General features: G+C 39.4%; 1 protein-coding gene across 2 annotated transcripts in view; it reads left to right on the top strand.

Moving 5' to 3' along the window:
* The window catches only part of USP25 (ubiquitin specific peptidase 25), a 458,760-nt gene that overhangs the window by 104,446 nt on the left and 326,509 nt on the right, over positions 1 to 27,805 (top strand). For both annotated transcript variants that reach the window (XM_053706014.1, XM_053706013.1), the window contains exons 4-5: positions 1,310 to 1,433; positions 4,911 to 5,073. In XM_053706014.1, the coding sequence (XP_053561989.1) occupies positions 1,310 to 1,433; positions 4,911 to 5,073 (287 nt within the window). The remainder of the gene's footprint in view (positions 1 to 1,309; positions 1,434 to 4,910; positions 5,074 to 27,805) is intronic.

Here is a 27,805-nt window from a genome sequence, read left to right as displayed (position 1 = left end):
CGCCGTGGACCGGACACACCTATGTTGGAGAAAACAGAATTTATGTTTACCTGATAAATTTCTTTCTCCAACGGTGTGTCCGGTCCACGGCCCGCCCTGGTTTTTTAATCAGGTCTGATAATTTATTTTCTTTAACTACAGTCACCACGGTACCATATGGTTTCTCCTATGCAAATATTCCTCCTTAACGTCGGTCGAATGACTGGGGTAGGCGGAGCCTAGGAGGGATCATGTGACCAGCTTTGCTGGGCTCTTTGCCATTTCCTGTTGGGGAAGAGAATATCCCACAAGTAAGGATGACGCCGTGGACCGGACACACTGTTGGAGAAAGAAATTTATCAGGTAAACATAAATTCTGTTTTCCCTAGTATATAGTAAGTCTAAAAAAGTGAGTCACGTTCCTCTTTTATAAAGGCACAAAAGGAACTGTTTTTCAAGGCACTGGAATATTCATTTTTGGAACTTGCATCAAAGAGAAATTTGATTTTAGAATGTCAGATTCTTGTCTTTAAGTTTGTTTCTCTTATTACACTACAGCCCACATCACAAATCACATGAACAATTTCATGTTTTTAGTATTGTGCAAAAAAAGTAAATACTGACTTGCTAAATAGATATGAAATAAACCAAAATATTTTCTAAATATCCACTTTTTTTTTTAAACAAAACTTGAATCTTTAAAGCAATTTGTCAGATCATGTACTTAAATTGTTACTTAAAACAAGAAAATCATTTAATTTTAACTTTTATACTGTGTCATATATTTCAGTAGCTATTCTTCTGGAATTCTTGGATGAAGGGTATAAATCAGACCGCCGTAGTAACTGCCTTAAAGTTCAAGTATTGGCTATATCAGGCATATCTGGAATTAAATGGGCTAAAAGGGACATTGTAGTGTAGTTTTTTCTTAAATTGAATGTGTAATTGATGGTCCTTCTTACCTGTTGAAGTGTATTGAATTTTTTTTCAGTTAGATCCTTTATTTTGATATTTGAAATAGCTTTTGCTAGTTTAAACCACCACCTATACTGAAAATATCAATACTGCAGTATTGGCTAAAGAAAGTCTATGTAAACAAGATGCAGTAACAGAAATCGGCCCAGCAGGGGTAAGTAGGAGCAGAGCCCATTGAAATAGCCTTCCAGCATTTAATCCTCATTGTAGATTTTATATACAGATAGATAATTGAATTACTTAAATGCTCCACCTAAAGAAGGGAGTATCGTTTTGCTGTCCAGTATAAGATGTATTTGTCAGTCTTTTCTTTTTAATACTTGAACACCAAATTGATTTTACTTTACATTAATAGATGTCATTGATTTGACTGGGGATGACAAAGATGATCTTCAGAGAGCCATTGCCCTCAGCTTAGAGGAATCCAATAGAACGTTTAGGGAGACTGGAATCACAGATGAGGAGCAAGCTATCAGCAGGTATGCTACTGGCTATTTTTAGACTAAATTAAAGTTATTTTTCATTTAATAGAACTATGGCAATATGGTTGGGTATATGTCTGCGTGCCACTAAGATGTGTTTACATGTTTAGTTTCTACCTGTTTTGTGTGAGGTAGGCAGAGCTCTGCTTCAACTGTAGTTTATTTTGCACAGATCAAGAAGAAAGGTTTGACCTCCTAATGTCGAGCACGCTGCTGATAGTAAGAGCTCTGCAGATTTCCAGGGCTATAATAGCGAGTATGCGATGACTGCTTTTAGGGACCTCCATTTTTTTTTTAGTCATTAAAATGGTATTAGGTCTGTGGACTCGTATATATTTAACTGCAATTTGTACCCCCCCCCCCCAAAAAAAAAAAATAACTAAAAAATAAATAAGTTCAAATATTCGTGCAGCTTCATCCTAGTTTCACCCTATACAATAATAGTTTTTGTTTCCTTAGATGGCGAGAGTACACAATTCCTTACTAGTGGGAATTCATCTCCTGGCCACTAGGGGAGAGGCAAAGGAACCCCACAACAAATTATCTATCCTATTTCCCTTATCCTCCCAGTATTTTCTTTTCTTCATCATAGAAATGGCAAGGAAAGAGGTTGGCAGCATTAGATGCCATTCTGTTTGCATGTTTTTGTTTTTGTGATCCACTAGAGCAGTGTTTCTCAACCTCGGTCTTCAAGTACCCCAAACAGGCCAGGTTTTCATAATAGATGAACCAGTGCATAGGTGAAGTAACCAGCTGATCAGTAACACCATGGTTACTAACCTTCTCTCACCTATCAGCTGATTATTTCACCTGTGCACTGGTTCAGCTAAATGAAAACCTGGCTTGTTAAGGGTACTTGAGGACCGCGGTTAAGAGACAATGCACTACAGCATTGCATGCTGTGTTAGTGGAATGGAGATCCACTGACCTGTAACAGCCAAGTCAGTTGGACCAGGTGTTCAGTCAGTCTCCAGTTTGCCAGGATGGGGAGTGGTCGTGGACTCTTTGAGATCTCAGGGAGTTTGGTCACCTTAAGAGGCGAGGCTTCCACTAAATATCTTGCAAGTCCTTGAGATTTCAGAGTGCTTCAGGCTTGGCTTCTTATCAGACTCTACATTCAGGGAATGGTCCCTCAATAAGGAGATTTTCTACTAGTTGATACATCACTGGGGTCTTCCAGAGATATATTTAATTGCATCTAAACCTCACAATTCCTGCATATGGGTTGAGATCGAGATATCTTCACATGGAGTTGATAGACACCCTAGCAGTTTCTTGGTTTTATCAGCTGGTTGATCTTTTTCTCAAATGGTACTTCTGCTAAGGCTTCTTCCAATCACAGCTTTCCCCCAGGGTAGTCATTGCCTGAGGCCATGCTGTGATTGGAGGAAGCCGGATTAGTTATTGCTGTTGTGTGAATAAAGGATCTATAGGTGGGGGAAGCTGCTCTAGCTGTGAGAAGAAAAAAAGAATTTTTTTAACAAAAGGGCTGCTTTGTAAACTTTGATGAATGAAAGTGCCCCTGTTTTTAATAGTATTTTTAAAAAACGGGCTTTTATTCACCAAAGTTTACCTTCACTTTAAGGTTTTTGGAGATCTTGCTACAGTTTTCTCTTCCTGTAATTTGTATCCTTTTTTTGTAGAAAGAAGTAAGACTTAAATCTAGGTTTGTCTTTTGGACACTTTTTTAGTTAGGTTTGGTACAATATTTCAACAGTTCATAGTTTTTCCAAGTTGTTTGAATTTTCACGTGATTGTCGCTTGCTAGTATGATAGGTTGTTGACGCAGGTTTTCTGATGTCTCTTCTATTTCTGGTATAGTGGGCTTAGGGTCCCTTTAATGTATCTATTAGTTCTTGGCTTATATCCTTTCTTTTTAATACAGTTTTGCCTTTTTGGAACCTTCATTTATTTTATTAGCCTTTTTGTAACACAATTCAAACCATTATTGGAGGTCTCTTACACTAAGGCTATTATCAATCCTGTTTTGAAGTTTATGTATTATTTGTTTCTGAACCTGACTATATAGAATTGTTCCAGATTTTTACACAATCAGATTTTGTCTTTCATCCCTATCTCCAGATCTACAGGAGATTTTTTTCATATAAGTGTTGAGAGTCCACAATTTGTTACATATGGGATATACATTCCTACCAGGACGAGGCAAAGTTTCCTAAACCTCAAAGCCTATAAATACCCCACCCACCCACCTCACTCATATTCAGTTTAAACTTTGCCTCCTTTGGAGGTGATTAAAGTATGATGGGCTTCAGTGTATTTTGAAGTCTGTTTTTTTCCCTTAGAATACAGTGTTTGTCAGAGGGATGTGAGGGGAGTTTGCCTAAGGTTTGGTATATATATTTGGTATGAAAGGGCACAATTTTTACATGCGGTAGATCATATTGTATTAATTTCTTAGATTCTAGCAGGTTATACCCTTAATAGTTTTTCTAGATCTGCATGGTTATTTCCAGAGACGATAGGTGGAAGTTGAGTAAGTTTTGGGTATTCTTAGGGTATATCTCACTAGTATAGTTGGGCTTTTAAGTCAGATATTATACCAGAAGAGATTTGCTTTAGTTTTTTCATACGTTCATTTCTCAAACATAACAATGCACCTAACTGTTTCTGGTCACAGAACTTTGTTTTTCGATGTTATCATATATTTGTGCGTCCCCCCCATCTTTTATGTGATTGTTACTGCTTTACAATCTATTCACTGGTAATTTATTACCAGTGAGATCTAAGATAACTAGAAATTATCACCAAAAATACAAGCAATTTCTAAATATTGGCCTAAATCCCTGAATAATTACCATGCTCCCCACCCTTTCTCCTAGTCTCCCATTTTGGACTGGTCGAAGAGGAAGCCTTGGTGCTTGGGAGTTACCTTAATGCAGGTAGCTAGGGGAGTGGTCAGTTCTATGCACTCCCTTGGGGTAGGGTTATTCACTGGTAATTATGACGCAGGGATATGGACAATGATAAAGAAATTGCTTGTATTTTTTTGTGATAATTTCTAGTTTTGTGCTTGGGGCTCCATTTTTGCTTTTTGTTTATTCTTCTTTCAATTATTTGAATTAAGGGGACACTAATTTTTTTTTTTTTAATTTTATGATTCAGATAGCACACAATTGGAAAAAAAACTTTCCAATTTACCTATATTATTAAATTGTGCAAAATCTTTTTATAAGCACACTTTCTTAGGCCCCAGCTCCAGCTAAACATGTGCAATAGTTCAGTGTGTATGTATATTAGTCTGTGATTTGCTTATGGCTGTCACATGCTGAAAGGGCCGGCAAATGGGAAAAAAAATCTAATTTATCTGGAAAAAGTCTACTGTTGATTTTAAAATTTAAGAACGGGCTTTTGTATTACCTTTGTACTTTGCATTTGTTGATTATGCAATACTACTGTATTTTATGATCCTTTACGTAGGGAACATTGGTGTTTAAATTGTATTATTTTTATAAGGGTTTTAGAAGCCAGTATAGCAGAGAACAAAGCAAGTCTGAAAAGGACTCACCCAGAGGTTTGGAGTGACTCTCCCAATCCCTATGACCGAAAACGTCAGGATAACTGTCCCGTTGGACTGAAAAATGTTGGAAACACGTGCTGGTTCAGTGCTGTCATTCAGGTGAGAAAACCATCAATCTAATAGCACATCTTATGGACTGATACATTGGATAGTATCTAAATTTATTTCCCTATAATTGATCACTGGTATATAGTGAAATGACTTTCTAATACACTTACATAATTTCTTTTGCAAGATGTACCGAGTCCACGGTTTCATCCTTACTTGTGGGATATTATCTTTCCTAACAGGAAGTGGCAAAGAGAGCACCCACAGCAGAGCTGTCTATATAGCCCCCCCCCTTAACTCCACCCCCAGTCATTCTCTTTGCCGGCTCTAAGCAGGAAGGGTAAAGTGAAAGAGGTGATAAACTGTTAGTTTTTTATTTTTCTTCAAGCAAGAGTTTATTTTTAAATGGTACCGGTGTGTACTATTTACTCTCAGGCAGGAGATGGATGAAGATTTCTGCCTAGAGGATGACGATCTTAGCATTTGTTACTAAGGTGAACTGCTGTTCCCACAGAAGCTGAGGAGTACAGGAAAACTTCAGTATGAGGAACGGTTTCTTGCTATACAGCAATGAGGTATGTTCAGTCATTTTTTCTGGAGAGACTGTGATATTTCAGAAAGGCTGACAGTATCCCCATGAGGGTAAGGGTAAGCAGTAATCCTAGACTTATAGTGGCATTACTAAGCTTGCATAAAGGGCTAAACGTATGGTTGACACTCAGTTTGAATGATATTAGCAAACGATTGTCTGTTCTGGGAGTGATGTTAATAATCCTTTTTGGGACAACTGTATTGATGGTACACTTGGCTTTTTGGGGGTTTTAGAACCCACATGGCTGTAAAAACGCTTGGTGTGTTTTTTTGGAGGCCTTAGTAACATTGAGTGAGATGGGCGGGGTCTAATTTTGCGCCTCAGTTCCGCAGTTGTTTTCTTTTTATCCCCACATTACCAATTCCTAAGGGCAGGTAGGCGCCACAGCAGAGCTGTGGCAAGGTGCTGACAGGGTTTTTACCGGTTTTTGGCACTTTGTCAATCCGGTTTCTATATTTGGGGGTTAATTGTTTAATTTGCTTGTGGTGCAATCTTACTAAAGCTTAAGGGATCTGCTGTAAAAATTTCAAGAAATTTGAGGTATTTTTAAGCAGTTTTGCAGTTTGTTTATGCATTTTTTTTTCCTCTTAAAGGCACAGTACCGTTTATTAAATTGTTTTTTTTTTTCACTGAATAAAGTGTTTTCCAAGCTTGCTTGTCTCATTACTAGTCTGTTCAACATGTCTGACATTGAGGAAACTCCTTGCTCAATATGTTTAGAAGCCATTGTGGAACCCCCTCTTAGAATGTGTCCCACATGTACTGATATGTCTATAAATTGCAAACAGCATATTTTGACTTACAAGAGTTTGGCATTGGATGATTCTCAGACAGAAGGAAACCAGGTTATGCCATCTAGTTCTCCCCAAGTGTCACAACCAGTAATGCCTGCACAAGTGACGCCAAGTACCTCTAGTGCGTCTAATTCTTTCACCTTGCAAGATATGGCGACAGTTATGAATACTACCCTCACAGAAATTTTAGCTAAACTGCCTGGGTTGCAAGGGAAGTGCAGTAACTCTGGGTTAAGAACAAATGCTGAGCCTTCTGACTCTTTAGTAGCCGTATCCGATGTTCCCTCACAATGTTCTGAGGTAAGGGTGAGGGACTTGCTGTCTGAGGTAGAGATTTCTGATTCAGGAATGATGTTCCCTCGGACAGATTCAGATATGACGGCATTTAAATTTAAGCTAGAGCACCTCCGTTTATTGCTCAGGGAGGTTTTAGCTACTCTGGATGATTGTGACCCTATTGTAGTTCCAGAGAAATTGTGTAAAATGGACAAATATTTAGAGGTTCCTGTCTACACTGATGTTTTCTCCAACATAGGTGTGTCCGGTCCACGGCGTCATCCTTACTTGTGGGATATTCTCCTCCCCAACAGGAAATGGCAAAGAGCCCAGCAAAGCTGGTCACATGATCCCTCCTAGGCTCCGCCTACCCCAGTCATTCTCTTTGCCGTTGTACAGGCAACATCTCCACGGAGATGGCTTAGAGTTTTTTAGTGTTTAACTGTAGTTTTTATTATTCAATCAAGAGTTTGTTATTTTAAAATAGTGCTGGTATGTACTATTTACTCAGAAACAGAAAAGAGATGAAGATTTCTGTTTGTATGAGGAAAATGATTTTAGCACCGTAACTAAAATCCATGGCTGTTCCACACAGGACTGTTGAGAGCAATTAACTTCAGTTGGGGGAACAGTGTGCAGTCTCTTACTGCTTGAGGTATGACACATTCTAACAAGACGATGTAATGCTGGAAGCTGTCATTTTCCCTATGGGATCCGGTAAGCCATGTTTATTAAGATAGTAAATAAGGGCTTCACAAGGGCTTATTAAGACTGTAGACTTTTTCTGGGCTAAATCGATTCATTATTAACACATATTTAGCCTTGAGGAATCATTTATTCTGGGTATTTTGATATGATTATATCGGCAGGCACTGTTTTTGACACCTTATTCTTTAGGGGCTTTCCCTAATCATAGTCAGAGCCTCATTTTCGCGCCGGTATGGCGCACTTGTTTTTGAGGACAGCATGGCATGCAGCTGCATGTGTGTGGAGCTCTGATACATAGAAAAGTCTTTCTGAAGGCATCATTTGGTATCGTATTCCCCTTTGGGCTTGGTTGGGTCTCAGCAAAGCAGATTCCAGGGACTGTAAAGGGGTTAAATATAAAAACGGCTCCGGTTCCGTTATTTTAAGGGTTAAAGCTTCCAAATTTGGTGTGCAATACTTTTAAGGCTTTAAGACACTGTGGTGAAATTTTGGTGAATTTTGAACAATTCCTTCATACTTTTTCGCAATTGCAGTAATAAAGTGTGTTTAGTTTAAAATTTAAAGTGACAGTAACGGTTTTATTTTAAAACGTTTTTTGTGCTTTGTTATCAAGTTTATGCCTGTTTAACATGTCTGAACTACCAGATAGATTGTGTTCTGACTGTGGGGAAACCAAGGTTCCTTCTCATTTAACTATATGTATTTTATGTCATAAAAAAATTTAGTAAAAATGATGCCCAAGATGATTCCTCAAGTGAGGGGAGTAAGCATGGTACTGCATCATCCCCTCCTTCGTCTACACCAGTCTTGCCCATACAGGAGGCCCCTAGTACATCTAGTGCGCCAATACTCCTTACTATGCAACATTTAACGGCTGTAATGGATAATTCTATCAAAAACATTTTAGCCAATATGCCCACTTATCAGCGAAAGCGCGACTGCTCTGTTTTAGAAAATTCTGTAGAGCATGAGAACGCTGATGATATGGTTTCTGAAGGGCCCCTACACCAGTCTGAGGGGGCCAGGGAGGTTTTGTCTGAGGGAGAAATTTCAGATTCAGGAAACATTTCTCAACAAGCTGAACCTGATGTGATTACTTTTAAATTTAAGTTGGAACATCTCCGCGCTCTGCTTAAGGAGGTGTTATCCAATTTGGATGATTGTGATTATCTGGTCATTCCAGAACCACTATGTAAAATGGAAAAGTTCTTAGAGGCCCCGGGGCCCCCCGAAGCTTTTCCTATATCCAAGCGGGTGGCGTACATTGTTAGTAAAGAATGGGACAGGCCCGGTATACCTTTAGTACCTCCCCCCATATTTATAAAATTGTTTTCCTATAGTCGACCCCAGAAAGGACTGATGGCAGACAGTCCCCAAGGTCGAGGGGGCGGTTTCTACTCTACACAAGCGCGCCACTATACCCATAGAAGATAGTTGTGCTTTCCAAGATCCTATGGATAAAGAATTAGAAGGTCTGCTAAAGATGTTTGTTCAGCAAGGTTCCCTTCTACAACCAATTGCATGCATTGTCCCTGTCACTGCAGCCGCGTGTTTCTAGTTTGATGAGCTAGGAAAGGCGATTATTAGTAATTCTTCTTCTTATGAGGAGATTATGGACAGAATTCGTGCTCTTAAATTGGCTAATTCTTTCACCCTAGACGCCACCTTGCAATTGGCTAGGTTAGCGGCGAAAAAATTCTGGGTTTGCTATTGTGGCGCAGAGCGCTTTGGTTAAAATCTTGGGCAGCGGATGCGTCTTCCAAGAACAAATTGCTTGACATTCCTTTCAAGGGGAAAACACTCTTTGACCCTGACTTGAAAGAGATTATCTCTGATATCACTGGGAGCAAGGGCCACGCCCTTCCTCAGGATAGGTCTTTTCAAGACCAAAAATAAACCTAAGTTTCGTCCCTTTCGCAGAAACGGATCAGCCCCAAGGGCTACGTCCTCTAAGCAGGAAGGTAATACTTCTCAAGCCAATCCAGCCTGGAGACCTATGCAAGGCTGGAACAAAGGAAAGCAGGCCAGGAAACCTGCCACTGCTCCCAAGACAGCATGAAATGCGGGCCCCCGATCCGGGACCGGATCTGGTGGGGGGCAGACTCTCTCTCTTCGCTCAGGCTGGGGCAAGAGATGTTCTGGATCCTTGGGCGCTAGAAATAGTCTCCCAAGGTTATTCTCTGGAGTTCAAGGGGCTTCCTCCAAGGGGGAGGTTCCACAGGTCTCAGTTGTCTTCAGACCACATAAGAAGACAGGCATTCTTACATTGGGTAGAAGACCTGCTAAAAATGGGAGTGATTCATCCTGTTCCATTAGGAGAACAAGGGATGGGGTTCTACTCCAATCTGTTCATAGTTCCCAAAAAAGAGGGAACGTTCAGACCAATCTTAGATCTCAAGATCTTGAACAAGTTTCTCAAGGTTCCATCGTTCAAGATGGAAACCATTCGAACACTTCTTCCTTCCATCCAGGAAGGTCAATTCATGACCAAGGTGGATTTCAAGGATGCGTATCTACATATTCCTATCCACAAGGAACATCATCGGTTCCTAAGGATGGCATTCCTGGACAAGCATTTCCAGTTCGTGGCGTTTTCTTTCGGATTAGCCACTGCTCCTAGGATTTTCTCATAGGTACTAGGGTCCCTTCTGGCGGTGCTAAGACCAAGGGGCATTGCTGTAGTACCTTACTTGGACGACATTCTGATTCGAGCGTCGTCCCTTCCTCAAGTAAAGGCTCACACGGACATTGTCCTGGCCTTTCTCAGATCTCACGGATGGAAAGTGAACGTGGAAAAGAGTTCTCTATCTCCGTCATCGAGGGTTCCCTTCTTGGGAACTATAATAGACTCCTTAGAAATGAGGATTTTTCTGACAGAAGCCAGAAAAACAAAACTCCTAGACTCTTGTCGGATACTTCATTCCGTTCCTCTTCCTTCCATAGCGCAGTGCATGGAAGTGATAGGTTTGATGGTAGCGGCAATGGACATAGTTCCTTTTGTGCGCATTCATCTAAGACCATTACAACTGTTCATGCTCAGTCAGTGGAATGGGGACTATTCAAACTTGTCTCCGAAGATACAAGTAAATCAGAGGACCAGAGACTCATTCCGTTGGTGGCTGTCCCTGGACAACCTGTCACAAGGGATGACCTTCCGCAGACCAGAGTGGGTCATTGTCACGACCGACGCCAGTCTGATGGGCTGGGGCGCGGTCTGGGGATCCCTGAAAGCTCAGGGTCTTTGGTCTCGGGTAGAATCTCTTCTACCGATAAATATTCTGGAACTGAGAGCGATATTCAATGCTCTCAAAGCTTGGCCTCAGCTAGCGAGGGCCAAGTTCATACATCAACCATCAGGGGGGAACAAGGAGTTCCCTAGCGATGGAAGAAGTGACCAAAATCATTCTATGGGCGGAGTCTCACTCCTGCCACCTGTCTGCTATCCACATCCCAGGAGTGGAAAATTGGGAAGCGGATTTTCTGAGTCGTCAGACATTGCATCCGGGGGAGTGGGAACTCCATCCGGAAATCTTTGCCCAAGTCACTCAACCGTGGGGCATTCCAGACATGGATCTGATGGCCTCTCGTCAGAACTTCAGAGTTCCTTACTACGGGTACAGATCCAGGGATCCCAAGGCTGCTCTAGTGGATGCACTAGTAGCACCTTGGACCTTCAAACTAGCTTATGTGTTCCCGCCGTTTCCTCTCATCACCAGGCTGGTAGCCAGGATCAATCAGGAGAGGGCGTCGGTGATTTTGATAGCTCCTGCGTGGCCACGCAGGACTTGGTATGCAGATCTGGTGAATATGTCATCGGCTCCACCATGGAAGCTACCTTTGAGACGAGACCTTCTTGTTCTAGGTCCGTTCGACCCACTCCAGCTGACTGCTTGGAGATTGAACGCTTGATCTTATCAAAGCGAGGGTTCTCAGATTCTGTTATTAATACTCTTGTTCAGGCCTGAAAGCCTGTAACCAGAAAAATTACCACATAATTTGGTATATCTGTTGGTGTGAATCTGCAGGATTCCCTTGGGACAAGGTTAAGATTCCTAAGAGTCTATCCTTCCTTCGAGAAGGATTGGAAAAAGGATTATCTGTAAGTTCCTTGATGGGACAGATTTCTGCCTTGTCTGTGTTACTTCACAAAAAGCTGGCAGCTGTGCCAGATGTTCTAGCCTTTGTTCAGGCTCTGGTTAGAATCAAGCCTGTTTACAAAATTTTGACTCCTCCTTGGAGTCTCAACCTAGTTGTTTTTGGTTGCAATTTCTTCTGCTAGAAGAGTTTCAGAATTATCTGCTCTGCAGTGTTCTTCTCCTTATCTGGTGTTCCATGCAGATAAGGTGGTTTTGCGTACTAAACCTGGTTTTCTTCCAAAAGTTGTTTCTAACAAAAACATTAACCAGGAGATAGTTGTGCCTTCTTTGTGTCCTAATCCAGTTTCAAAGAAGGAACGTTTGTTGCACAACTTGGATGTAGTTCGTGCTCTCAAATTTTACTTAGCAGCTACTAAGGATTTCAGACAAACTTTGTCTTTGTTTGTTGTTTATTCTGGTAAACGGAGAGGTCAAAAAGCAACTTCTACCTCTCTCTCCTTCTGGATTAAAAGCATTATCCGATTGGCTTATGAGACTGCCGGACGGCAGCCTCCTGAAAGAATCACAGCTCACTCCACTAGGGCTGTGGCTTCCACATGGGCCTTCAAGAACGAGGCTTCTGTTGATCAGATATGTAGGCAGCGACTTGGTCTTCACTGCACACTTTTTCTAAATTTTACAAATTTGATACTTTTGCTTCTTCTGAGGCTATTTTTGGGAGAAAGGTTTTGCAAGCCGTGGTGCCTTCCATTTAGGTGACCTGATTTGCTCCCTCCCTTCATCCGTGTCCTAAAGCTTTGGTATTGGTTCCCACAAGTAAGGATGACGCCGTGGACCGGACACACCTATGTTGGAGAAAACAGAATTTATGTTTACCTGATAAATTACTTTCTCCAACGGTGTGTCCGGTCCACGGCCCGCCCTGGTTTTTTTAATCAGGTCTGATAATTTATTTTCTTTAACTACAGTCACCACGGTAACATATGGTTTCTCCTATGCAAATATTCCTCCTTAACGTCGGTCGAATGACTGGGGTAGGCGGAGCCTAGGAGGGATCATGTGACCAGCTTTGCTGGGCTCTTTGCCATTTCCTGTTGGGGAGGAGAATATCCCACAAGTAAGGATGACGCCGTGGACCGGACACACCGTTGGAGAAAGTAATTTATCAGGTAAACATAAATTCTGTTTTTCCGGTCCCTAAGAGGATTTCGGACATTGTTACTAAGGAGTGGAATAGATCAGGTATTCCGTTCGCTCCCCCTCCTATTTTTAAGAAGATGTTTCCCATATCCGACACCATGCGGGACTCGTGGCAGACTGTCCCTAAGGTGGAGGGAGCTATTTCTACTCTGGCTAAGCGTACAACTATACCTATTGAGGACAGTTGTGCTTTCAAAGATCCTATGGATAAAAAATTAGAGGATCTCCTAAAGATAACCCAGGGGTATCTTCTAGATTTCAAAGATTCTCCTCCAAGGGGAAGATTCCATCTTTCTCAATTGTCTGTAAACCAGACAAAAAGAGAGGCGTTCTTATGCTGTGTAGAAAATCTATTTATCATGGGAGTGATCTGCCCAGTTCCAAAGACAGAACAGTGGCAGGGGTTCTACTCCATTCTGTTTGTGGTTCCCAAAAAAAGAGGGAACCTTCAGACCAATCCTAGATCTCAAGATCCTAAACCAATTCCTCAGAGTCCCATCTTTAAAGATGGAGACCATTCGGACTATTTTACCAATGATCCAGGAGGGTCAATATATGACCACCGTCTTTAAAGGATGCGTATCTACACATTCCTATCCACAAAGATCATCACCAATTCCTCAGGTTTGCCTTTCTGGACAAGCATTACCAGTTTGTGGCTCTTCCCTTCGGGTTGGCCACGGCGCCAAGAATTTTCACAAAGGTGCTAGGGTCCCTTCTGGCGGTCCTAAGGCCGCGGGGCATAGCAGTGGCGCCTTATCTAGACGACATCCTAATTCAAGCGTCGACTTTCCAACTAGCCAAGTCTCACACAGACTTCGTGTTGGCCTTTCTAAGATCTCATGGGTGGAAGGTGAACGTAAAAAAGAGTTCTCTTTCCCCTCTCACAAGAGTTTCATTCCTAGGGGGAAAGCCTGTCACCAGGAAAATCTATCATAAGTTATTGCATAAATATCTTTTTTGGTGCAAATCCAAAGGTTACTCATGGAGTAAAATCAGGATTTCTAGAATTTTGTCCTTTCTCCAAGAGGGATTGGAGAAAGTATTGTCAGCTAGTTCCTTAAAGGGGCAGATATCTGCTTTGTCTATTCTATTGCACAAGCGTCTGGCAGACGTCCCAGAAGTTCAGGCTTTTTGTCAGGCTTTAGTTAGAATCAAGCCTGTGTTTAAACCTGTTGCTCCGCCATGGAGTCTAAATTTAGTTTTTAAAGTTCTTCAGGGGGTTCCGTTTGAACCCATGCATTCCATAGATATTAAGCTTCTATCTTGGAAAGTTCTGTTTCTAGTTGCTATCTCTTCAGCTCGAAGAGTTTCGGAACTATCTGCTTTACAATGTGACTCGCCTTATCTTGTTTTCCATGCTGATAACGTGGTTTTGCGTACCAAACCTGGGTTCCTCCCTAAGGTTGTTACTAACAGGAATATCAAGTGTCCTAATCCTTCTTCTAAGAAGGAACGTCTGTTGCACAACTTGGACGTGGTTCGTGCTTTGAAGTTTTATTTGCAGGCAACCAAAGATTTTTGCCAATCATCTTCTTTGTTTGTTGTCTATGCTGGAAAGCATAGAGGTCAAAAGGCTACGGCTACCTCTCTTTCCTTTTGGCTGAACAGCATCATCCGTTTGGCTTATGAGACTGCTGGACAGCAGCCTCATGAAAGAATTACAGCTCACTCTACTAGAGCGGTGGCTTCCACATGGGCTTTCAAAAATGATGCTTCTGTTGAACAAATTTGTAAGGCTGCGACTTGGTCTTCGCTTCATACCTTTTCCAAATTTTACAAATTTGACACTTTTGCTTCTTCGGAGGCTATTTTTGGGAGAGATGTTTTGCAAGCAGTGGTGCCTTGCGTTTAGGTTCCTGTCTTGTCCCTCCCTTCATCCGTGTCCTAAAGCTTTGGTATTGGTATCCCACAAGTAAGGATGAAACCGTGGACTCGGTACATCTTGCAAAAGAAGAAAAAAATTTATGCTTACCTGATAAATTTCTTTCTTTTGCGATGTACCGAGTCCACGGCCCGCCCTGTCTATGCAAGACAGTATTTTTTATTAAAAACGTCAGTCACCTCTGCACCTTATAGTTTCTCCTTTTTCTTCCTTGGCCTTCAGTCGAATGACTGGGGGGTGGAGTTAAGGGGGGAGCTATATAGACGGCTCTGCTGTGGGTGCTCTCTTTGCCACTTCCTGTTAGGAAGGATAATATCCCACAAGTAAGGATGAAACCGTGGACTCGGTACATCGCAAAAGAAAGAAATTTATCAGGTAAGCATAAATTTTGTTTTATATTGCCTGCTTTTCCTGTAATTTAAATGTGCAAAAAGATAAACAATCCACATAAGAAGCTAAGTTACAGTGTTATAGCTGATGTATACTATGCATATCTTATATACTTATAATAACTCTTAAAAGGACATTAATTACTATATAAATCCTTGATAGAATGATGTATAAAAAAAAAATATTAGCCAGAGATTATTATATATGCATGAGGGTGCCACCATATTGTAACTTTTAGTTTTTTCTTCTTCTTCTAAGGCCAATTAGAAACAGTTATAAACGGCTTACTATAATGTACAGCCAATGACTGTGTAGATTACAGCTGTTTCTGCACTTCCACTTTTCTTTCATGTAATTAGCAAGAGTCCATGAGCTAGTGACGTATGGGATATACATTCCTACCAGGAGGGGCAAAGTTTCCCAAACCTCAAAATGCCTATAAATACACCCCTCACCACACCCACAAATGAGTTTTACAAACTTTGCCTCCTATGGAGGTGGTGAAGTAAGTTTGTGCTAGATTCTATGTTGATATGCGCTCCGCAGCAGGTTGGAGCCCGGTTTTCCTCTCAGCGTGCAGTGAATGTCAGAGGGATGTGAGGAGAGTATTGCCTATTTGAATTCAATGATCTCCTTCTATGGGGTCTATTTCATAGGTTCTCTGTTATCGGTCGTAGAGATTCATCTCTTACCTCCCTTTTCAGATCGACGATATACTCTTATATATACCATTACCTCTACTGATTCTCGTTTCAGTACTGGTTTGGCTTTCTACTACATGTAGATGAGTGTCCTGGGGTAAGTAAGTCTTATTTTCTGTGACACTCTAAGCTATGGTTGGGCACTTTTATATAAAGTTCTAAATATATGTGTTCAAACATTTATTTGCCTTGACTCAGGATGTTCAACGTTCCTTATTGCAGACAGTCAGTTTCATATTTGGGATACTGCATATGAATAAATCATTTTTTTCTTACCTTAATAATTTGACTTTTTTCCCTGTGGGCTGTTAGGCTCGCGGGGGCTGAAAATGCTTCATTTTATTACGTCATTCTTGGCGCTGACTTTTTTGGCGCAAAAAAATATTTTCTGTTTCCGGCGACACGTACACGTTGCGTCATTTTTGACGTTTTTTTGCGCCAAAAGTGTCGGCGTTCCGGATGTGGCGTCATTTTTGGCGCCAAAAGCATTTAGGCGCCAAATAATGTGGGCGTCTTTTTTGGCGCAAAAAAATATGGGCGTCACTTTTGTCTCCACATTATTTAAGTCTCATTATTTATTGCTTCTGGTTGCTAGAAGCTTGTTCACTGGCTTTTTTTCCCATTCCTGAAACTGTCATTTAAGGAATTTGATAAATTTTGCTTTATATGTTGTTTTTTCTATTACATATTGCAAGATGTCCCAGATTGACCCTGAGTCAGAAGATACTTATGGAAAGTCGCTGCCTGGTGCTGGATCTACCAAAGTTAAGTGTATCTGCTGTAAACTTGTGGTATTTGTTCCTCCAGCTGTTGTTTGTAATGAATGTCATGACAAACTTGTTAATGCAGATAATATTTCCTTTAGTAATGTTACATTACCTGTTGCTGTTCCATCAACATCTAATACTCAGAGTGTTCCTGTTAACATAAGAGATTTTGTTTCTAAATCTATTAAGAAGGCTATGTCTGTTATTCCTCCTTCTAGTAAACGTAAAAGGTCTTTTAAAACTTCTCATTTTTCCGATGAATTTTTAAATGAACATCATCATTCTGATAATGATTCCTCTGGTTCAGAGGATTCTTTTTCAGAGATTGATGCTGATAAATCTTCTTCATATTTATTCAAAATGGAATTTATTTGTTCTTTACTTAAAGAAGTCTTAATTGCATTAGAAATAGAGGATTCTGGTCCTCTTGATACTAAATCTAAACGTTTAAATAAGGTTTTTAAATCTCCTGTAGTTATTCCAGAAGTTTTTCCTGTCCCTGATGCTATTTCTGAAGTAATCTCCAGGGAATGGAATAATTTGGGTAATTCATTTACTCCTTCTAAACATTTTAAGCAATTATATCCTGTGCCATCTGACAGATTAGAATTTTGGGACAAAATCCCTAAGGTTGATGGGGCTATCTCCACTCTTGCTAAACGTACTACTATTCCTACGGCAGATAGTACTTCCTTTAAGGATCCTTTAGATAGGAAAATTGAATCCTTTCTAAGAAAAGCTTACTTATGTTCAGGTAATCTTCTTAGACCTGCTATATCTTTAGCGGATGTTGCTGCAGCTTCAACATTTTGGTTAGAAGCTTTAGCGCAACAAGTATCCGATCATAATTCTCATAGCATTGTTAATCTTCTTCAACATGCTAATAACTTTATTTGTGATGCCATCTTTGATATCATTAGAGTTGATGTCAGGTATATGTCTCTAGCTATTTTAGCTAGAAGAGCTTTATGGCTTAAAACTTGGAATGCTGATATGTCTTCTAAGTCAACTTTGCTTTCCCTTTCTTTCCAGGGTAATAAATTATTTGGTTCTCAGTTGGATTCTATTATCTCAACTGTTACTGGAGGGAAAGGAACTTTTTTACCACAGGATAAAAAATCTAAAGGTAAATTTAGGTCTAATAATCGTTTTCGTTCCTTTCGTCACAAGGAGCAAAAGCCTGATCCTTCACCCACAGGAGCGGTATCAGTTTGGAAACCATCTCCAGTCTGGAATAAATCCAAGCCTTTTAGAAAACCAAAGCCAGCTCCCAAGTCCACATGAAGGTGCGGCCCTCATTCCAGTCCAGCTGGTAGGGGGCAGATTATGATTTTTCAAAGAAATTTGGATCAATTCAATTCACAATCTTTGGATTCAGAACATTGTTTCAGAAGGGTACAGAATTGGCCTCAAGATAAGGCCTCCTGCAAAGAGATTTTTTCTTTCCTGTGTCCCAGTAAATCCAGCGAAGGCTCAAGCATTTCTGAAATGTGTTTCAGATCTAGAGTTGGCTGGAGTAATTATGCCAGTTCCAGTTCTGGAACAGGGGCTGGGGTTTTATTCAAATCTCTTCATTGTACCAAAGAAGGAGAATTCCTTCAGACCAGTTCTGGATCTAAAAATATTGAATCGTTATGTAAGGATACCAACATTCAAAATGGTAACTATAAGGACTATCCTGCCTTTTGTTCAGCAAGGGCATTATATGTCCACAATAGATTTACAGGATGCATATCTGCATATTCCGATTCATCCAGATCACTATCAGTTTCTGAGATTCTCTTTCCTAGACAAGCATTACCAGTTTGTGGCTCTGCCGTTTGGCCTAGCAACAGCTCCAAGAATTTTTACAAAGGTTCTCGGTGCCCTTCTGTCTGTAATCAGAGAACAGGGTATTGTGGTATTTCCTTATTTGGACGATATCTTGGTACTTGCTCAGTCTTCACATTTAGCAGAATCTCATACGAATCGACTTGTGTTGTTTCTTCAAGATCATGGTTGGAGGATCAATTTACCGAAAAGTTCATTGATTCCTTAGACAAGGGTAACCTTTTTAGGTTTCCAGATAGATTCAGTGTCCATGACTCTGTCTCTGACAGACAAGAGACGTCTAAAATTGATCTCAGCTTGTCGAAACCTTCAGTCTCAATCATTCCCTTCGGTAGCCTTATGCATGGAAATTCTAGGTCTTATGACTGCTGCATCGGACGCGATCCCCTTTGCTCGTTTTCACATGCGACCTCTTCAGCTCTGTATGCTGAACCAGTGGTGCAGGGATTACACAAAGATATCAATTAATATCTTTAACACCGATTGTACGACACTCTGACGTGGTGGACAGATCACCATCGTTTAATTCAGGGGGCTTCTTTTGTTCTTCCGACCTGGACTGTAATTTCAACAGATGCAAGTCTGACAGGTTGGGGAGCTGTTTGGGGGTCTCTGACAGCACAAGGGGTTTGGGAATCTCAGGAGGTGAGATTACCAATCAATATTTTGGAACTCCGTGCAATTTTCAGAGCTCTTCAGTCATGGCCTCTTCTAAAGAGAGAATCGTTCATTTGTTTTCAGACAGACAATGTCACAACTGTGGCATATATCAATCATCAAGGAGGGACTCACAGTCCTCTGGCTATGAAAGAAGTATCTCGAATACTGGTATGGGCGGAATCCAGCTCCTGTCTAATTTCTGCGGTTCATATCCCAGGTATAGACAATTGGGAAGCAGATTATCTCAGTCGCCAAACGTTACATCCGGGCGAATGGTCTCTTCACCCAGAGGTATTTCTTTAGATTGTTCAAATGTGGGGACTTCCAGAAATAGATCTGATGGCTTCTCATCTAAACAAGAAACTTCCCAGGTATCTGTCCAGATCCAGGGATCCTCAGGCGGAAGCAGTGGATGCATTGTCACTTCCTTGGAAGTATCATCCTGCCTATATCTTTCCGCCTCTAGTTCTTCTTCCAAGAATAATCTCCAAGATTCTGAAGGAATGCTCGTTTGTTCTGCTGGTGGCTCCAGCATGGCCTCACAGGTTTTGGTATGCGGATCTTGTCCGGATGGCCTCTTGCCAACCATGGACTCTTCCGTTAAGACCAGACCTTTTGTCGCAAAGTCCTTTTTACCACCAGGATCTCAAATCCTTAAATTTAAAGGTATGGAGATTGAACGCTTGATTCTTAGTCAAAGAGGTTTCTCTGACTCTGTGATTAATACTATGTTACAGGCTCGTAAATCTGTATCTAGGAAGATATATTATCGAGTCTGGAAGACTTATATTTCTTGGTGTCTTTCTCATCATTTTTCCTGGCATTCTTTTAGAATTCCGAGAATTCTACAGTTTCTTCAGGATGGTTTGGATAAAGGTTTGTCTGCAAGTTCCTTGAAAGGACAAATCTCTGCTCTTTCTGTTCTTTTTCACAGAAAGATTGCTAATCTTCCTGATATTCATTGTTTTGTACAAACTTTGGTTCGTATAAAACCTGTTATTAAGTCAATTTCTCCTCCTTGGAGTTTGAATTTGGTTCTGGGGGCTCTTCAAGCTCCTCCGTTTGAACCTATGCATTCATTGGACATTAAATTACTTTCTTGGAAAGTTTTGTTTCTTTTGGCCATCTCTTCTGCTAGAAGAGTTTCTGAATTATCTGCTCTTTCTTGTGAGTCTCCTTTTCTGATTTTTCATCAGGATAAGGCAGTGTTGCGAACTGCTTTTAAATTTTTACCTAAGGTTGTGAATTCTAACAACATTAGCAGAGACATTGTGGTTCCTTCATTATGTCCTAATCCTAAGAATTCTAAGGAGAGATCATTGCATTCTTTGGATGTAGTTAGAGCTTTAAAATATTATGTTGAAGCTACTAAGAATTTCCGAAAGACTTCTAGTCTATTTGTTATCTTTTCCGGTTCTAGGAAAGGTCAGAAGGCCTCTGCCATTTCTTTGGCATCTTGGTTAAAATCTTTAATTCATCTTGCTTATGTCAAGTCAGGTAAAACTCCGCCTCAAAGGATTACAGCTCATTCTACTAGGTCAGTTTCTACTTCCTGGGCGTTTAGGAATGAAGCTTCGGTTGATCAGATTTGCAAAGCAGCAACTTGGTCTTCTTTGCATACTTTTACTAAATTCTACCATTTTGATGTGTTTTCTTCTTCTGAAGCAGTTTTTGGTAGAAAAGTACTTCAGGCAGCTGTTTCAGTTTGATTCTTCTGCTTATAATTTCAGTTTTTTTCATTATAAGATTTAAACTTTATTTTGGGTGTGGATTATTTTCAGCGGAATTGGCTGTCTTTATTTTATCCCTCCCTCTCTCTAATGACTCTTGCGTGGAAGATCCACATCTTGGGTAGTCATTATCCCATACGTCACTAGCTCATGGACTCTTGCTAATTACATGAAAGAAAACATAATTTATGTAAGAACTTACCTGATAAATTCATTTCTTTCATATTAGCAAGAGTCCATGAGGCCCACCCTTTTTGTGGTGGTTATGATTTTTTGTATAAAGCACAATTATTCCAATTCCTTATTTTTTATGCTTTCGCACTTTTGTCTTATCACCCCACTTCTTGGCTATGCGTTAAACTGATTTGTGGGTGTGGCGAGGGGTGTATTTATAGGCATTTTGAGGTTTGGGAAACTTTGCCCCTCCTGGTAGGAATGTATATCCCATACGTCACTAGCTCATGGACTCTTGCTAATATGAAAGAAATGAATTTATCAGGTAAGTTCTTACATAAATTATGTTTTTTAACAGGAATTTGGGATGCCCACAATATTCAGAATTAAATCACAGGAAAAGGAAACAAATTAAATAATGAAAGCATATTGTAAAGTTGTTTTACTACAAACCATTAAACATTTTATATTAATATCTCAACGTGTTTAATGTCTCTTTAAGTAATTTATAAGACATGAGCCCTTACACTGTTGCATATACATATCTTATTATAAAGAGAGTGTCGGTTCAGCTTGTGTGATGTTCATTGGGGCCTGACAGGGACCTTGCGACTCATTCATCCATGTCCACAAAAGATGAATAGAGGTTATGGTCTAGTATTGATTGAAGAGGCTCTTACATTTGATCCGTTTCTCAACTTTTGATGTGAGAGAACTGTATCTATCGTGCCCCACAAACTCTATTCTTCTATTATTTTACTACAGTAACAATGTTATAAAAAAACATTTTGTTGTGCTTTTAAAGAAGGTTGCAAATACATTGAGTATGGTAAGCAAAGATAAAATAGATTAATTAAAAGGAGATTAAAACAAGAATCTTTAATGATTCAGATTTCCCAATCAATTTTAAACAACTTTCAAATTTACTTTCAATATCAAATTATGCACAGCCCAGAGGCAGAACTTTTTTTTCCCAATTTCTGCGATGACATTTTTTAGTCAAAATTTTTGTGCAGGTCGTTTTGAAATTAAATTAAATTTTAAATTAGGCAATTTATACTAAAGAACCAGCTCAATTGCAATATACGGATTTGCTGGAGAATAAAGCAATTTTTAAAGTTTTTTTTATTTATATATTATATTGCAGCAATTAAAAAAACGCAGTCTTCAATCAATGCACTGCTGCTTTGCAGTGCAGCTCCATATTTGACTTTTCTCTTCAAACAGTGGCTGCAAAGGAAAATGTACACTATGCAGCCAGAGCAAAGTGCTGTTTAAAGAGAGCACTGCTGCTAAGCAAAAGTGCTAAAAGTTCTGTCTTAGGGATGCACAGTTTTCTATCCACACTTTCTGAAGCACCAGCTCCTACTTGGAGTTCATAGTGTATATGCATATGAGTCTGATTGGCTGAATGCTGTGGCATGATAAAGGGGTCAGGGAAATGAACAAAAACTTTGACATTTGTAATTGATCCACAGATCATTTAAAATTCAAAGTAGGTGTTGTTACATTTGTCTGTTATGTATTTGTTGATTATGCGGTTATACTGTATTCAAATGGACAGTAAACACCTTGAGATGTGTATATAAAATGTTTAGTAAAACAACTTGCCATATACGTTTATTGTTTCTTTTGCCCAATTTTCATGTAATTTAGCTTTGAAAATTGTGGCTTTTCAAGTTCTTAAAACTCAAAAAGACCCACTGCAGAATTCTCAACACATCTTTCCCTAATAACTGCAAAAATAAAACACACTTTATAGTAGCATAATGACCATGCTTGGCCTTGTCCGCTCCAAACTCATTCCCAGATTGGTTCCTCCAAATGAGGTAGTAGGTAGAGTTTGGCTCCTAAAAGCAATTTCAGCAACAGTGTTATTTGTTTAAAAATGTTTAGACTTGACTGATAAGTTATTCTATAGCAAGACAACAAATATAATTACAGGGTGTTTGCTGTCACTTTACTGGCCTTATAACATTGTCAGTTTCCTGCAAAGCTCAATGATTAATTTTTGTTTGGTCTGTTTCTCAAGTACTTTGGTTTATTAATGAGTGGAAGCGTTTAAGGATGTCCTTATGACAGATCACTGTTTGCTTTTTCTGAGTGTGCTTGAATGGTCAGCAAGATGAGTCACTGGATAGGATTAAAACAATTCAGGCACTGTAGTAATCTTATAAGGCCGTGATCTCATGCTAAATGCACTATGTATGAAACCCGATGCGCTGACACATGGTTGCTTGAGAGCAAGCATATTTTTGTTTATGAGATGCATTGTGTTTACACATACAAGTTAGTAACATGCATACCCTTCACGCTATCAGAAAATAGTTCAGCAACTTATATTCAATACTATTAAGTCTCTGATGGCTTTTTATATTTGTTAGAGATTGGGAAGACATCCTTGTTACATGTACTTATGTTTAAAAAAAGCAAAACCAAAACATAAATTTCTTACAGGAGAGCTACTAAAATGGAACATGGTCTAAACAATAAAACTTACACCTACACAATGACCTAAATATCTATAGCTTAGGGGAGAGAGTACAATGATAGAAATTTTCAAGCATATTAAGGGATTTAAAGGAATAGTCTAGTCAAAATTAAATTTTCATGATTCAGATAGAGCATGCAATTTTAAACAACTTTCTAATTTACGCCTAATCTCAATTTGTCTTTGTACTCTTAGTATCTTTATTTGAAAAAGCAAGAATGAAAGCTTAGAAGCCGGCCCATTTTTGGTTCAGCACCTGGGTAGTGTTTCCTGCTGGCTACATTTAGTCAAAATTAAACTTCCATGATTCAGAAAGAGCACACAATTTTAAGATTTGTTCCAATTTCCATCCATTATCAAATTTTGCACAATCTTTTTATATGCAACAGCTCCTAATCAGCATGTGTACCAACTCATTGGGTATACGTATACTAGTCTGTGATTGGCTAATGTCATCACATGATACAGAGGAAAATGGGAGAAAAAGTACATTTGCCAGAATTTTTTTTACTGCTTTTATGAAATACAGATTGTGTTATTGCATTGTCTTTTTATTATGCACTTGTTAATTATGCCATTCTACCGTATTTATTGGTCTTTTTAACTATAGCTAATTTCGTACTTACGGGGGGTAAGAGTCCATGATCCATTACTCCTGGGTATTACCCTTCCCTACCACTAGGAGGAGGCAAAGTTTCCCAAATCCCCAAAACAATATAAAAAACAGGGGGGGGGGGGGCAGTCTATTCAGAATTCAACTTTCATGATTCAATTAGGGCATGCAATTTTAAACAACTTTCCAATTTACTTTTATCATCATATTTGTATTTTTCTCTTGGTATTCTTGGTTGAATGCTAACCTAGATAGGCTCATATGCTAATTTCTAAGCCCTTGAAGGCCGCCTCTAATCTGAATGCATTTGACAGTTTTGACTTCTAGAGGGCGTTAGTTCATGTGAACCAAATATGTTAAAAGTTATGTCATTATTATTTTTTTCCCTTTTTAACCCTGCTACATATATTTCCCTAATTTGCTTTCACTGACTGTAAAACAATGCATTTCATATTATTATTCTCACTAACGTTAGTCTTGTTGTCTGCATACTAAATCTTAGATTGGCTGCTCCAAATAAGGTAAATGGTGTGTGGAGTTTAGCCATTGAAAAACTAGTGCAGCAAAAATTTTAATTTGTTTTAAAAACATTTATATTTGGCTGATGTGTTAATCTTTAGCAACACAATAGAAATATATTGTAATTACAAGGTGTTTATGTTCCTTTCACTAATGTCAAGATAGCCATGCACAAATTGAAAGCATCACTGAATGTTCTTGATATAAGCCAATCAGTACAACACGTATAGAGGGAGCTACTACTTGTGTAGAGTTATCATTGAATAGTAATGTAGTCTTTCCTGGCTTTGTTAATTCTAGTGTAGTAGTGGGAGAAAGGGCATATTATAAACAGTTGCAGGCTTTCTGGGGGAGTGCATTCAATTATGTGTATTTAAAAATATTATTTTAATTTGTTTACAATAAATCCTTCTCCACTTCTGAAACCAAACTTGTCACAAGTCCATGATGGAGTATAGCAGATGGCAAACCGTTGACACTGCTGTCAGCTGTTGAGATGAGCTTGTTTACTTACAGCGACTAATTTATATGCTTGTGATGTTTAGTCTGATTTTACAAGGCCAAGCAGTATTTTATTCCCTTGCTTATATCTGCTGCATGATATCATTTGATCTTTCTGTCATCAGCAATTCCAACAGAGTTGTGCAACCAAAAGACTTTCAAAGGGGTTACCCCATTTAATGTGAATGAGACTAGACAAATGTCATGGAGGATATAAGCAGTAAGTGTATGTTTTATTTAAAAAAAGAGAGCCATATATCAAGCACAACACAAACTATGAACATAGTGTATTAAATAATTTGTTCTAAAATAAAATTAAAAAATGATTATTACTTAAAGTCCAGAATAAAACAAAGATGAGTGTTTAAGAAAGAAATCTATGGAATGACTTGGAGGCATTTAAAGGGACATAATACAGCATAACTGTAAAAAGCTGACCGTAATATATCACCTTAGCATCTCTATGTATAAAAGGAAAATATTTTACCTCACAATTTCTTCAGCTCACCAGAGTAAGTGCTGTATAAACAGTTATACTTCAGCTGCTGTAAAGCTGCAAGTAAAGCAAACAAACCAAAAACAATAGGCAATTAGCAGTGCTGAGGTAATGCTTTGCCTTTGCTGTGATCTCGTGAGATTTCATAGAACATACTTAAAGGGACAGTATACACTCATTTTCATATAACTGCATAGACACTACTATAAAGAATAAGATGCACAGATTCTAATATAAAAATCCAGTGTAAAACGGTTTAAAAACTTACTTAGAAGCTCTCAGTTTTAGCTCTGTTGAAAAGATAGCTAGAAAAGCCCATTGCAAGTGGGAAATAAGACACTCCCCCCCCCCTCCCCCTTCTTTTGCATATGAAAAGACCCTTTACACAAACGGGAGCAAGCTGGAGTAAGTATACGTCGGTATTCTCATAAAACTTTGGAGCTTGGTTAGGAGTCTTAAAATCAGAGCAATGTTATTTAAAAATAAGCAAAACTATCCATTTAAAAAACAAACAAAAAAAACTTTATGGGCTATATAAATAGATCATCTACAAAACATTTATGCAAAGAAAAAATGAGTGTATAATGTCCCTTTAAACTGAATAGGAAAATAACATGACAGACTCCCGAGCTTGTCCTTGGACAAGCATCATGACTTGTTGCTTAAAGTCTCTTTACAGTGGGGTGTGAATAATTATCTTCCTTTTTTTCATAGAGATGTTCAGGTGATATTTTCCAGCCTGCTTTTTACAGTTATGTTACATCACTTTCATGTGCTTCAACATTTAGGTATCATGTCCCTTTAAGTCAAAATTAAACTTTTATTGTTTTCATGATAAAGCACGCAATTTTACCATACTTTTTAATTTTCTTAAATTATAAAATTTACTTCATTCTCTTAGTATGCTTCAATGAAAAGCATACCTAAGTAAGCTCAGTAGCAGCAAGATAACTGGTGATTTGTTACTGTGCACACACCTCTCTTGTCATTGGCTCAATACATTACATTTAGTTTGGTGCCAGTAGTGCATGCTGCTCTGAAACTGACTTAATTTTTTTTTTAAATCCTGTTGTAGGGGTTAAAGTGAAGGTAAAGTTTTTGCATCCATCAATCGTATTTAGAATCCTTTTACTCTTACGGTTCCCTTCTGAATCTCCTCCCATTCACCATTTCCTGGTTTCTGATACTGTGACGTATAGAGCGGTCCCACCCGCTCTATACGTGCCTACTCAGCTCGTGCACATCGAGCGTCGAATAACTGCGCATGCGCATCATTTTTCACTGTCATCTACACTTACCAATATAACACAAGATATGCTGTTGGTAATAGGAGCGAAACAAATGTTTCCACTTTTTTGCCGTTTTACTTCTGATGCGGTCGCAACTAAGCCTAAAAAAATCAAGTGGATAATGCGCATGCGCCAAACGTGAACGCGCGCGCTTGGCAACTGCGATGTACAAACTGTCACGCATGCGCATCTCGAAGCATCCCATGATGACGTAAATTGACGGCCGCCTAACGGCCAAAGAATCAATTTGATGGCTGAACAACGTGATCGTTGTTTATAAAAAAAAAATCTTTCATGTAATTAGCAAGAGTCCATGAGCTAGTGACGTATGGGATATACATTCCTACCAGGAGGGGCAAAGTTTCCCAAACCTCAAAATGCCTATAAATACACCCCTCACCACACCCACAATTCAGTTTTACAAACTTTGCCTCCTATGGAGGTGGTGAAGTAAGTTTGTGCTAGATTCTACGTTGATATGCGCTCCGCAGCAAGTTGGAGCCCGGTTTTCCTCTCAGCGTGCAGTGAATGTCAGAGGGATGTGAGGAGAGTATTGCCTATTTGAATGCAGTGATCTCCTTCTACGGGGTCTATTTCATAGGTTCTCTGTTTTCGGTCGTAGAGATTCATCTCTTACCTCCCTTTTCAGATAGACGATATACTCTTATTTATATACCATTACCTCTGCTGATTTTCGTTTCAGTACTGGTTTGGCTTTCTACAAACGTGTAGATGAGTGTCCTGGGGTAAGTAAATCTTATTTTCTGTGACACTCTAAGCTATGGTTGGGCACTTTATTTATAAAGTTCTAAATATATGTATTCAAACATTTATTTGCCTTGACTCAGAATGTTCAACATTCCTTATTTTCAGACAGTCAGTTTCATATTTGGGATAATGCGTTTGAATCAATAATTTTTTTCTTACCTTAAAAATTTGACTTTTTTTCCCTGTGGGCTGTTAGGCTCGCGGGGGCTGAAAATGCTTCATTTTATTGCGTCATTCTTGGCGCAGACTTTTTTGGCGCAAAAAATCTTTTCTGTTTCCGGCGTCATACGTGTCGCCGGAAG

This window comes from Bombina bombina, chromosome 3, assembly GCF_027579735.1.
Source record: "Bombina bombina isolate aBomBom1 chromosome 3, aBomBom1.pri, whole genome shotgun sequence".
Classification (NCBI taxonomy): domain Eukaryota; kingdom Metazoa; phylum Chordata; class Amphibia; order Anura; family Bombinatoridae; genus Bombina; species Bombina bombina.
Note: the sequence above shows the minus strand (reverse complement) of the source record. Positions and strands in the feature narration are given on the sequence as shown.